General features: G+C 36.3%; 1 protein-coding gene across 2 annotated transcripts in view; it reads left to right on the forward strand.

The window, feature by feature from the left end:
* The window catches only part of ccr10 (chemokine (C-C motif) receptor 10), a 28,256-nt gene extending 15,047 nt beyond the window's left edge, over nucleotides 1-13,209 (forward strand). The window contains exons 1-3 of one of the 2 annotated variants that reach the window (XM_036579705.1): nucleotides 834-981; nucleotides 9,836-9,912; nucleotides 11,807-13,209. In XM_036579705.1, the coding sequence (XP_036435598.1) occupies nucleotides 9,840-9,912; nucleotides 11,807-13,008 (1,275 nt within the window). In that variant the 5' untranslated portion in view covers nucleotides 834-981; nucleotides 9,836-9,839 and the 3' untranslated portion in view covers nucleotides 13,009-13,209. Of the gene's footprint in view, nucleotides 1-833; nucleotides 982-9,835; nucleotides 9,913-11,806 lie in introns of those variants that run through there. The other variant, XM_036579712.1, reaches the window with a different exon arrangement.
* Nucleotides 13,210-14,174: the final 965 nt, after the last annotated feature.

Below are 14,174 nucleotides of genomic sequence, written 5' to 3' on the forward strand. Positions count from 1 at the left end.
CTTTTGCTTTTGTAAATGACATATGTTAATGTGAAGAATCTGGCTAAAGTGGAAAGTACTTTCACAAAATGTAAAAATGTTTATTTATGTATTTTTTAATTTTATATATATATATATATATATATATATATATATATATATATATATATTAAGAGGGTAGGCATAACCTGTGCTGTTGCCCATTTGGCTACATCATCCATAAAGATGAACTGAAATGTTCTTGAATCTTCGAAAGAAATGAGGAAGTATTTTTTCTGTCTTCACATTTTTGCCTATTCATCTTTTTTTTAGAATTAAACTGACTCATCTCTGTAGCTTTTGGCAGTCTGTCATCTAGCCTTTGGGTTATGCGTTGACAATCATTTGGCCTTTGCTGGCGTTGACTCCTTCGTGATTTTGCCATCAAAGTCATTTTTTGCTAATTTTATGTTGTTGTTGTAGTCTGGAGGCAGTTCTTCCTTCACGTCTCTTGTTTGGTGTCAACCGCAGCCTTTTTATCTAGAATACAAACTGCATGAGTGTTGTACCACAGAAATAACAGTTTTGATTCCGTTTTTAAAGCCAAAGTGTCTCATTACTTCCATATCCAGTGTTGCTTCCATATTGTGTAGTGAAAACTTACATGGGGAGGTTGTGGTGTTCATCTAACATGAATACAGTTTGAATCGTTGGCTGGCACTGAACTCTCAAACCCTATTGGCCCCTCCTCAGATGCCACTACAGAAAAGGAAAACAACACCCTTTCTCAAAAAAGCTGTTTGTCAGGGTTAAATTTGCCTGTGGTTGGGGTGTTTTTGGTGTCGACAAGTTTCATGCACAGCTAACAACACAAGCAGAGAGCTGTGATAGGGTGAGAACAGAGCAGCATCCCTCTTTTCTCTGATGTAGACCTCAGGGGGTCAGGACCAGACACCCAAAGCATAGCACACGCTCCCTTACAAAACCAAGGCACTTCTACTGCAAAATCTACTGTACACAGAGGTGAGTCAGACCAGTCTCCCTAAATATAGATGCTCAGAATTTTGATCTAGTATCATTTGTGTTTACATATGTATGCATCCTATATGTGAATATTTTTATATACAGTACTGTGCAAAATTCATAAACAACCATGAAAACTTCTCAGCAGTAAGGTTATTTCTTCCAGTTAAAACACTATAAAACATTAGAATAAACACAAATAAATATGACCATAGTGAAATGTAACACGATTTTTTTAAAGCTGCTCATAGTTATTCATAGTTCTTAGAAGAACACAGTTAAATGGACACATTTGCTTTCCTTATTTTTCAGTGTCATTGAATGGATTTGTAAAAATCCCATCAGTATCACACTTGATTTAATTTAATGAAGAACTGATTATACTCATCTACACAAAAACACAGTGTGTTGTTAATTTGTTACATAATTGTTCTAATATTAAACAAATAAACATGTTTCATAGCTTTACATATCATTTTCTTAGTTCTCACTTTTGCACAGCACTGTGCATATTTGAAATTAGTTTTTCCTGCTCGATTACATATATTTGTGCATGAGGTAAAATTTTTCTATTGTTAAAATACAGTAAAATACAGTAGTAGAATAGTAGTAGACAGTTCTTACACATATATATGGTAGTCAAGTAAGTTTATGGTAGCTATATTTGACAGAACTTTAAATACAACATATGCACAAACTCTCGAACACAGAACAGATCATGCATTGTAAAAAATGGTTGCATTAGGATATGTAAATAGTAATTTTGTAAAATACATAAACGATACAGTATCGCTGAACATGTGGGCACTTTATATATTACTAAAATAACTAAAAATGAATTAGTAAATAAGTCAATAAATATATCAGTGAATACAGTAATTATGTAATACAATTCAATGTTTTATTCTTGGATACAGATATAGTGTGATACTTGTATTAGAGTTTTTTTTTTAAACAAAAAAATCTATCCTTTTTAGTCGTTACTTAAACAAACCAAAAATAAGCAATGACTACACGATGCCCTGAAACTGATTCCCCTGAAACTTAAAACTGACAAAGAAAAAAATGCGTGACTTCAAATGACCAGTAGACATGCTTCTACATATAATTCCACACATAATTTCCTCAGAGCTTTTGCTTCAAACATTACTCAAAGCCATTATATAATACATGCCAGGCCCTGAGGGATCAGTGTAGTAGAGCTATGTATGTGAAATAGAAGTGAGTCTGCGTTGGGCTGAGAAATGGGAAAGCAATGAAAATTTAACTATAGAAAGGCAATGTGATAAGAATGCATAGATCTAGGTTTTAAAGTTGTGTAATATTGTATATAGTATTTTAAGAACTGCTACAGTCAGAGAGGTGGACTCTTGACCATCTGTTGCTGACATTTAAATGTAAATGGCATTAAGCAAAATGCATGATTCAGTTTCAAAATTCACCTAGCATAAACTGTTTAGCATAAACTGTGCTAAAAATGTTTTATTTTGTGCCTTTGTTTTGTGAGTTTAATATCCATATTTTGCAGCTCAGCCTATGCTGTTCTATATACACACAACATTAAGTTTATCTATAGTGTAAAAAAATGATGTAAATGTACAAAAAATAGTGATCTGTAGAAAAGTTATTGTTACTCTTACTGAGTAGTTACTAAGGCCTACGTACATCTGTCATGTACGTAGGTGAAAATGCATAAAAATATTGATACAAATTACCTGCCAAAACACAAATAACACAGATAGCAATTAAAGAGTATGTTTTTTAGTAGGTATTTTTCAGCTATTTTTTTCATGCTGGTAATCCTACAGGTAGTCAGTTAGATAAGAATGAGTCTCCTCAGGATGCTTACAACAATAGTTGTAGCAAGTCATGAGCCCAAACTGTTTAATCTGCCAAAAAAACTTCCAAACATCCCAGGCAGCGGAACAAAACATTCTGATGTGGAGTGTCTTTATAACATAAAGATCTATTTTAATGTCATAAATACACTTCAAAGTGTGCAGAAAGTCTAATAATAATTATATATTATTATTATTATTAATATTATTGTCCACCGCGACCCAGAAGGATAAGCAGTTTAGATGATGGATGGATGGATATTATTGGTGTTATTATTATTATTATTATTATTATTGATAACTATAATAATACATTAATAAATTAATAAAACTTAAAATACTTACATATCACATATATCTTTAGCACATAGTTTAAGGCCTTTGCATTCAGAGTCTATTAACTTGACTAACTTGCTATAAGAAATGTGTGAAAATAGCTCAGTCATTAAAATGTCCCTGATGTAAGAATGGTCTGAATGAGAAGGTTTGCCTTTTAACTTATATATTTATTCATGTAGTTAGCTATTTAAATATAATATAATATAATATAATATAATATAATATAACATAGCTATTGCTTTATCCATGACATTATGCATGTAAGAATAACTCACTGCTGTATGCCAATATGCCTGCATATTATTGCAAATGTTTGAACACCTCTGGTCAAATGACATGTTTTGTTGATTTTCTAAGTGAAAATAAGATAACACATCCACTACAGAGAACAGATTTAAATAAGGCATTTTCCTGCAAATTTTAGTGCACAATTTAAATTTATTTGCTGAGCTTAACATAGTGGAAAAAATAAAACATACAATATAAACATGCCAGAAGTTTTGCACAGTCCGCATTTTGTTTATTTATTTTTTCAATATGTTAAATTCAGGAAATGAACAGTAATCTTGTATTAAAATGTGCAGAAGTGTGTTCTCTGTTGAGAATGTGTTGATTTATTTTCACTTTGAAAATCAACAAAATATGTCTTTTGATCTGGGTTGTTCAAACCTTTGCACACGGCGACAGTGTGCTCTGAATAAAAAGAAACAGATAACATCCGCTTACTCCGTCCATGTCACAATAACAAACGGTTCAACTAGCAAAACCCTGAAAACTCCTCTTTACATCTCAGCAACAATAGTACAACAAATTGCCAATCAAAAAAAAAATAGAAATCTTCTGGTTTCTTATATCATATATGCGCAAATCGTCTTGTAGACCCCATCCATAATTTCCAATAAGCGCATATTTACCTTTCTAAGCTCCTTGCCATCAGCACCAGCTCAGCCATGCGCTGCATTTGATGCACTTTGAGTGAATGAAAATGGTTCAGAAGGGACAGCACAGGTCTAGTGTGTTATTTCTGATCAAATGAAGCAGTGTTAGACATGAAACTGTTCTTAAAGCTGCTTGGCACGCAAGGATGACTGAAAGCTGAAGTGATAAGTCATCCCACGGCTTGTCTCACTTCGTCGCACGGCAGGGTGGTGCCACGCGATGCCTCCATTTATGAGTAAAATTTTAAGTTAAGTGGCCTTGAGGACTTCCACTTCATCTTGGTTTGCGTGCAATTGTAAACCACAAAACACACCTGGAAGTAACTGCTGACATGTGTTTTGGTGGTAACCATGGAACATGCTTTTTGTTAACACTGGCACTGGAGCTTTGTGAAAATTCAGAGTAGTAATACAGAATAACAGAGGCAGAGCATGAAGCCTAATACTCTAAAGTTACAGCCAAATTACTTATATTCATAAGTGATTAACTCCCACAAAATGTAGTTATTTCATACTTGCTGCTGCTGCTCTGAAAGTTTTGGTAATAAGCTGCCTACAGTGACATCACAAACATCACGTAGTGAGTGTGAACAGGCAGAATACCACATTTCCTCTCAGTCTGCTTTCTACAGCTGGCAGTTATAGCTGCGCCTCTTACAGAGATATATATTCAGGCCAGTTTTATGCAGTGGAAATCTTTTTTTAGTTGAATGGCAGACCAGCTTTGTAAAGGAGGACAATAATGTCATAGCTCATTTTGAGATCACATTAAGTCGTAAAGGTGTTAACCATTTAAGACCTAAGATTAAAAGTGGCCGTCTGATCATATATTTGTGTTTTGACCATAATTTAGTAAAATAGCCTGCAATGCTGTCAAGTGATCTAAATCATTCAAATTTTAAGTTGTGCCAGTTATTAAACATAAATGTTCAATTTGGATAGTATATTCAAACCTTTGATAGGCTTCCAAGTACTGACAAAATACAAATATCAAAATGTACACTTCTTTCAAAAGTGATCAATGTTTTCAATAATGTAAAACAAGTCTGGTAGCAGATAAATGTGTAAAAAATCCATAATGTCTTATATCAAAAGTACAAAATTTCAAGGCAGACAAAACTTTCCAATGAATCCAATGTTGCTGAAATACAAGAAACTTTGAATAGATACATTAAAATATTGAATAGAACATTTTTAACAATATTAATCTGTATATATATATATATATATATATATATATATAAGTCATATAAAAAGTAATTCTTTTGATTTTAGACAAAACCAATGTAGGTGTAGTGTACACTGGGCATGGGATTTCACAGGAATGATGTTCAACATGCAATATTTGAGGGCCCAAGGTGATATTTACATATTAAGCAATGTCCTTACTCACCCTATTTGTATTTTTATCAACACTGGTTGCTTAGGGGCCCTAAGCGACCGTTTATATAACTCATAACAGTGGTTCCCAACCCTGCTCCTGGATAGCCCGATTACCCTGCACATTTTAGTGTTTACCCTGCAACAAACACACGTGATCCAAATAATCAGCTTTGTAGCAAGCCTGTTCTGAGCTGAAGTAGGTGTGTTGTGGCAGAAAAACACAAAAATGTGCAGGGCAGGGGGTACTCCAGGACCAGGGTTGTGTGTTCTGACACATTCCTCCCATAACCATCATTAAAAATTTCTGACTTGCCACGGTAGCCTTTCTGTTACTTTGGAGCAGAAGGGAGAGCCTTTGTTTCCCTTGCACATTGATGTGACTTACCATGTACTATATCCCAGACGTTGACATGCGACATTGTTATGAGATAATAAATGTTATTTACTTTATCTGTGAGCGATTGTAATGTTTTGGCTAATCGATGTACATTTACATTACAACCAGTAAAGTGGCACCATATAGGTCTAATGATGCCCGTTCCCCTTTGCCATGAGAAAACGGCTGGTAGAAGTATATAGGGCACAAGCAGTGGCACAATCCCTACATCATAGAAATACAACATGTAATACAGTAATTGGTGCATGATGTGCTGTAAAACAGAGATAATCAATATAAAATGTGAATAATTTATGTTATTTGTTGATTAATCATTTTCATAGTAGGCTTGAAATAGAATCGTTTAGGGCTTTCCCCACAGATACCATGTCAAAGCAAATGAAGTAGCATTATAATTTCAACAGCCCACATAAATGAAACCCAGAAACCATCAGATTATATTGGTACCATTTCATTTGTAGTTGCTAGTGTACATGCAGCACATTATGTAAAAAAGTCACAGAGCAGACTCTTATAGAATGCACCTTTGGCAAATTTGAGTTTGAAATGGCCTGTGAGAATAAACATTATTTCATGGTCGTAACATAGTAAAGACATTTAAGAGAAACATTCAAAATTAAGAGAACTAAAAGGAAATTGAGAATGATAAAACAATAAAAGGGAAGAAGACACCTATGGATTGCCCATTGTCAATTCATAGAAGATATTGCGAGATGTTTTTTTCCACCACCGTATACAAAGGACACTTAATACACAATACAATCTGGCTTATTATTCTTGTAAAAGACTCCCAACACCACACTTTGTGTAGTCCAAGAACATGTCCTGTACTTTGTTCAACTGTTAGATAGGTAAGCCTTTCAAGGGGAAGCATCTTTTTGTTTCACTGACTGGTGGGGGCAAAAACACACAAAACAAACTCTCTGCATGTCCTACCCATGTATTAATAAATGAACAAGCCCACATGCAGTGTGAGAACATGCCATTGTGTTATTAACATTTTGTGCATATATTTTTAAATGGGTCAAGTTTCCTCAGTTTCTCAGAAGTGATAAATAACCTGTGGATAATCTTGAATTATCTGGAATCACCAGGTTAAATTCCATTTATCATCTGATGTTACTGGTGTTAGTTTTCAGTGGATTTGTCATATTAAGGCAATAATATCCAGTATATCTGGTTTTAGGTAATATAGTCAGAGCTTATAATTTTCTCTGTTGTATTTCAATTATAGTCCTGAGTTAAAGCTGAATTGTTGTAGCTGCTAAACGGAAGGCCAGCAAGAAGTAATACTTTAGAGCTGGCCTCATCCTACATATCATCACTGTCCAAAGAAATACAAGTATCCCCAAGAATTCTCTAAGAGAAGGCAAAAATGTTTTTAATCTTGTAAATTAATGTAAATAGATTTTATTCCAAGCATATTTGAAGCATTTCTATTAGTCCATTCATCATTAAATTGCCACACAATGTAAATGGCAGCTGCTGAGTTCAAATGGTGTAGAAAAATTAGTGGAGAGACTTTTTTGGCAGCGACAACATGCTTAAATGCAGAGTGACGTAAATGGAATATACTAAAATATGCTCTCAGTGTGTTCCAGATTCTAAACAAAATACACACAAAGTTTATTTTTTTAAGGGTATAATTTTAAAAAATCCCTCTGCCACCTTTGTTGTCTCTAAGTGTCTCTCATTTGCTCCATTTTGTCAAAACCACTGTCAGTGATCAAAACCTAGGCATCTGGGTGCACCTAATCAGAGTAAAGTGGACAGGGAGGGAGGAGAGGTCATGGTTGCACGCACCCATGCAAAAATGCCTGGACTTTTTTCTGTAGTTTTTGGGGGGCTTAACTGGGGACATTCAAGCCATATCTTGACCTCAGACTTGAAAACACATCAAATTTGAAAATATGTATATTGCATGTTGCATCGTATTATTATTATTATTATTATTATTTGGATAGCCAAAAGCACATATGCCATCCATCACATTGATCTGTATACTGAACAAGAAATTGAAATTTGAGTTAAAGTGTACTAAACTAAATATTAGTACCTTGCTAATTGAATACTGTGACATGAGCAGGTCAGGTGTTTTAAATTGCCAAACTTTGTTCGCTTTTAATTGAACCTTAAAATAAATTTCAGTGGAGGATGCTGTGTTTGATGCCTGTTGTCTTCTATACCATTTTATTTTCTGCTTTTACACCATCAACCCACCTTGACTCTAAAGTGCAAAACCCTTTCAAAGACAATAAATCTCTTCTGACTATTTTTTAGGGAAACTGAAACAGAAGCTATAGTGAAGACACCCATAACCCTTGACAAGTTGTAGAAACATTGGCTACAATTTAAGATCGTATGAATCACTACTCTCTAAGTGTTCCACAAAAGGCCCTTTGCACAAGATTGGCAGTAACATTTACCTGCTTGCAAAAGCTTTGATAAACGTCAAGACACTTCAGATATGTTTCAGAGTCATTAAGACAGACAATGACAGAATTAGAGAAGTAGTTGTTTGTCTGAAGAGTAAGCCACATGTATATGTATAGCAAAAGTCAAACCCTGCAAAACCTTATGCATTGTGCTTGTCAGAATTGATGGAAAGAGGAATTATGAACACAAAAGTCCTCAAACACCCCAGTCCCAGAAACTGCAAACAGGGGAAATGTTCATTATCAAAAGGACCAGGTCCAAAAAACATAAAATATAAAATAACTATCCCTGTCCGGATAAGAATCCCATATGTATTGCAGGATCTCAAACCATCTATCACTGTTTCCAAACTAACTCGATATAGCAAGAGCAAATTTGCAAAAAGAGATGTGCAACTATTTCTACATCATGATAGGCTAACTTGACAGAGATTTGCCAAAATGTACTGACTATTAACTAAAATAGGTACAAGAATTGATGCAGAAAAGGAGTAAAGACTTCTCAATCTCATTTACTCAAAAATCTAAAAATGTTATTTAGTTTTAGCAGGTTTATTCATTTATTGTTTTGTCTGACATCATTTCTGTTCAAGCAACAATCAGATAAAGCTGCAGTCAGCAATTTTTAGTTGCTATACCAGAGACTTTCAAGCCATACCAAAACCCACATTAAAATGTGTCATATATTTACCATTCTCTCTCTTAGTATACTCAGAGGTGGTTGTGTTGATTTAGCAGTTCTTTACTTGGGCTTTAGCACATATATTTAAAAGGGGAGGTGGAGAGAACTACAATATACTGTCAGTGCTACAAAAACTGACAGATTTCCTGGACAGGTCTCTTTTCTGCTGTAAATATAATGGGAGGCTGTTACCTCAACTCTCTCATGAATATCATTTACCCCATGCTTCATGACTTTATATGACATGTAATACAGTAATTTTTATTTAACATTTTTTGTCCAGTACTGCAGAAAGCCAATCAACAGCAGCAATAGAAAGGCAATACATCTTGTTATTATACTATACCACTTTTCTAGGATTGTGAACATGTACGAGGAACATCTCTTAAACCCCATTATTATGTAATATCCAGTGGTTCTCAACTTTTCTTGCCTCAGGACTCATAATTGACCTTTACCATTTCACCCAAAGTCATAACCCAAAGCAATTTAATTTTCAGTGCCATTTGCTTGTACCTCACCAAAGCAAACACACTGGTTTCTGGCCCCTCTTCTGTTCTCATTGTAAGACAAAAACATATTTAATATACGTTTTCAGTGTCCATTAAGCTAATCTGAATTTGACTGTAGGTTTTCATATTGTGTTTAGTGCTAGACTACCAATGACAAGTTTCAGACAAGTTATAAGAAGGAAGTAAAAGAAAAATGCACCTTAAAACTTCTGTAACCTTAAAAGTCTTAAGGGAGAACATCTTTTGAGTCGCAAGCCACCAGTTGAGAACCACTGACATACACCATCATGTGGATTGTCACTAAACAAAAATGCTCTTTCTCTGTTTCAGTGCAATGGAAGACTATAACAACTCTGCAGGCTCATTGGACATCTTCCTGGCCACTAATTTCACAAGTGACTCCACAAGTAAGGTTATTTTTGGCCAGCAGTGGGGCAGCGGTTTTGCTGCTGGCCTACTGCTGGACCCACATTATTTTGTTCTGATTCCTGTAATTACTGAAGTACTGAAGCAGTTCATTAAACAAACTTTTGGCATCTGCATTAATCAGACTTGCTGGAGTATATAGTAAAAAATAGCAAATTATATGTAACTAACTTTTGTACTATGTAAATTGATTTTAATTCATGTGTTTTGATACCATATGCAATGTAATATATTGAAAACATACTGTATTTTAATGCTGGAATCTACTGATATGCTGACCTCTATTAGAAAACAGTGAGTGAATGAGAAGGATGGACTTAAGTTCTTAAGAAAAATGTTCTTGATAAGTTACTTCGCAAGACTGAACTCGCAAGAACACAAGAACAAAGAATGCATGCGTAAGAGTTTAAGATATGCTGTGTTCGTGCTGTTGCGCAATACTCCGAGCCCAGCTGTTTTCACCATTAATACCATTAGTAGCCTTAAAGTTCAGAATACTATGAGATCCAAAAAAAACACGAGTATAAAACAAATGCCTAAATTGTCTGATATGACTGCTTGTACACAAATGTTCATTTCTATGTTAAAGCCAAGGTATGAGTAAAAATAGCTGTAGGAAAAGGTGTTGCTGTGGCCATCACTGTGGGAACTCTTTTCTAAAGGCAAGCAGTCGAGCTGCAGCTGAAGAGAAACAGAGGCTACCCTGCCAGTGCTGCTTACTTTCAGCTGTGATTTACAGATGATGCCCTTTGCTATGCTAGATCCAAGTAATGTGTCTTACATATAGCCCTTAAATCATTCCAAATAATAAATGTGACCATTTATTTATTTCCTTCTGCTGAGTTTTAAGGTGTTCAAAATGTTATTAAGGGTCTAATAGATCAACAATAAACACTCAAGCAATGGCAAAATAACACAAATCAGTACAATTAGTATCTGTAAAAATAATTGTGCCAAACATTTACATTTTAAAACTTTTCTTCAGTGATACGCCAAAATCAACAGTCGCCGTCACTAAACAGAAAGTTTAAAGACAAAATTAACAAGGCGGTACCTCTCCCTGTCCCCCAACACTAATGCGTCTCAACTGCCCAATCAAGTACTTCTGAAGAAGTTTATGCGCTGGAACAGGTGTGTGGAACTAGTCTCTGCAGGAAGGTAGATCTCCAGGACCAGGGCTGGTGACCACTGTGGTATATATGAACTGTCCTTTTCACTATCCACTTTATTAGAAACTAAAACCTTATGCAATCACTAACTGGCCACTTTATGAATTCCACCTACCTTATAGTTCCACTATATAGGTGTTCAAAAACTAACTGTAGCCCATCTTTTGATGCACAGTTTGTCAGCTACCCTCTATTCCAGGGGTGTCCAATCTTATCCACAAAGGGCCGGTGGGGCTGTAGGTTTTCATTCCAACAAAGCAGGAGGTCACCTGATCAGAAGTTTGAAGACTGAAACCAACTGATTAAACAAGGGGAATCAGGTGTACTTCAGCTTGTTTTGAGTGAAAACCTGCAGCCAGACCAGCCCTTTGTGGATAGGATTGGACACCTTTGCTCTACTCCATTCATTATTGGTCAGTTTCTGACCACAGAACCACTGTTATATTATTTGGTTCAACACATACATCATTGCTGCTTAATTGATAGCGGTCCATCATTTAAATTTTCCATGGTCAGAAATTGACCACTGAGGAGGGGCTAAAGGATGTCTAAGGCAAATTGTGCATCAACAGAGGGGCTACAGGTAACAAGAGGTTAAGGTGATTCTTTGCCTTTTCATCATTTTTAATGATCAATCAGTGCCCTGTGATGTCACTACTCAGGTCATTAATCAAATGCTTTCTCTCTCTTTTTCACTGTAATACAGATTCGTCCACTGTCACAGAGGACTACAGCGATTACACTTCTGTTTCTACAGACAATACAACTTTGGAAGAGCTATGTGTGGGCAGTGCGTGGCAGGAGACGTATATCAAGGTTGTCCAGATCACGGTTCTCCCCCTCGTCTTTGTCCTTGGTGTAATCGGGAATGTGCTGGTCATCGCAACCTTTGCCCGCTACCGCTGCCTCCGTCTGCGCTGCATGACCGACGTCTTCCTCTTCTATCTCGCGCTGTCCGACCTGCTGCTGCTGCTAACATTGCCGCTACAGACCGCCGAGACTATCCATGGTGACTGGGTTTTTGGAGATGTCCTGTGCAAGCTCAACAGTGGCATGTATGCTATCAATACATATGGCGGCTTACTGCTGCTGGCTTGTATAAGTGTTGACCGCTACCTGGTTGTGGTTCGGGCCAGGGCCGCACACAGGCTACGTCCGAGCATGTTGTGCTACAGCAAGCTGTCTGCTATCGCTGTGGCGCTAATCTCTGTTATCCTCAGCCTGCCGGAGCTCCTCTTCTCCTCTGTGTGCAAAGGAATGTTGGATGGCGTGGAGAGGTGTGAGATGAATATATGGGTGAAAGACAGCGGGTGGGTGAAAAAGTGGGAAGGCGTGGCTAAAATCACTGGTTTCTGCATACCTTGCGTGGCCATGCTAGTGTGTTACACGACCATTGGGTATGTGTTGGTGCAGGGAGGATGGAAATGCTGGCGGAGGCAGCGGACCCTACGCCTCATGGTGGCGCTGGTGGTGCTCTTTCTGCTCTTCCAGCTGCCATACACCATAGTGCTGTCATTCAGAGTGACAACAGTTATAAAAGACTGTGACCTCTGGGGCAGTATTTATATGAGACAAGACATCACCCGCAGCCTGGCATACGTCCGCTGCTGCCTCAACCCTGTTCTGTACGCCCTTGTGGGCGTGAGATTCAGGAACGATGTAATGAGATTGCTGCAGGATTGTGGTTGTACATGTGCTTGTCTGAAACACATGACACTACTGCCAAGTGGTGGCAGCTCGGTGACTCCCTCCTCCCCTCCTCCTACTACTCTCTCACCCCTTCCCTCCGCTAATGGGCCCCCTAAAAACCTTTTTGCCTATAGCACGCCCTCCCAGCCACAGGCTGATGCTGATGCTGCTCAACAATCCCAAAAAGATCCTGCTTACGTGAGCTGGGGACAGCACTGATTCAGCCTCCTCCTGCAACAGCATTTTAATTCCTTCCAAAGAATACCAGTTCCAACTGACTGCTGTATATATACTTTTAAGAGTTTTAGATTGTAAAATACTTAAACAAGGCTCAGCAAAGCAAGCATGATCAGGGTAAAACTAATCTTAAGAATGCAGCTATTTAGAGAAGTATTTGTAGTAGAAATTCGTTTCCATTCCATTGCCGGATGCATCAGTGTTTTTCAGATCTTTTTTTGTATTGTACATTTATATTGTAAATCATATTGTTTCTTACTGTATTCCAATAAAAACATAACATTTTCCACACCTTTCAGTCTTATTATCTATGTTGTTTATTACATATTTTTTTCTTTTTCTTCTTGTTCATCTTTGACCATGAATTAGTTGAAGCTACAGTACCACAGTAAAAACTATTTTAAAAAAGTATTCAGACCTTAAATATTTACAAGGATTATGTTATGATTTATTTACACCTAAGGCAAATTAACATTTATAAAATACTTTCTATTGAGGAGTAGAAAATAAGTACTAAAATAAATAAAGTGCAAATAATATTTTAAATAAAAAATAAATAAAAATTGCTGTCCTGTGTTTTCATGCCACTACCGAAAAACAAAGAGTTTTAGTCCATAGGTGGAGCCTTATTTTAGCCACGCTGCTACATTTTAGAGCAGGAAGTGAGACTGCATTTCTGTTCCTGATGGCCACATGGGGGTGTATTACATTAATAATTTTCACTACAGAAACACATATTTTCTGCAGTTGAGTAAATTTTTCTGTGTTTTATTGAATGATATTATGACTGAGGTATAGGGGCATTGAAAACAAACAGTTTTTTATCTGATTCCAAGTCAGTTAAAAGTTGTGTAACATGTTTTGAATAAGTAAATTTAAGGTATATGGCATTACAAATAACTTAATTACAAATAAATACAGATACGCGTAAATAGATGTGTACAATACAATTTGCATAGCTCTATTACAAACACTTTAGATATTACTTCATTAAGTGTAAAATTGTATGTATACTGGTACTTTTGTGTTATTATTTGTATTTATGGCATGTATGACGGTACTTTTAAACAGTTCAGCAGAATGATCCCTTGTTGTTATTAGTTCTGTTCCTGACCATTCCAGTCAGTTCTGTAAGTATCTGGATGTTG

The sequence above is a fragment of the Colossoma macropomum genome, unplaced genomic scaffold (genome assembly GCF_904425465.1).
Source record: "Colossoma macropomum unplaced genomic scaffold, Colossoma_macropomum, whole genome shotgun sequence".
Taxonomy (NCBI): domain Eukaryota; kingdom Metazoa; phylum Chordata; class Actinopteri; order Characiformes; family Serrasalmidae; genus Colossoma; species Colossoma macropomum.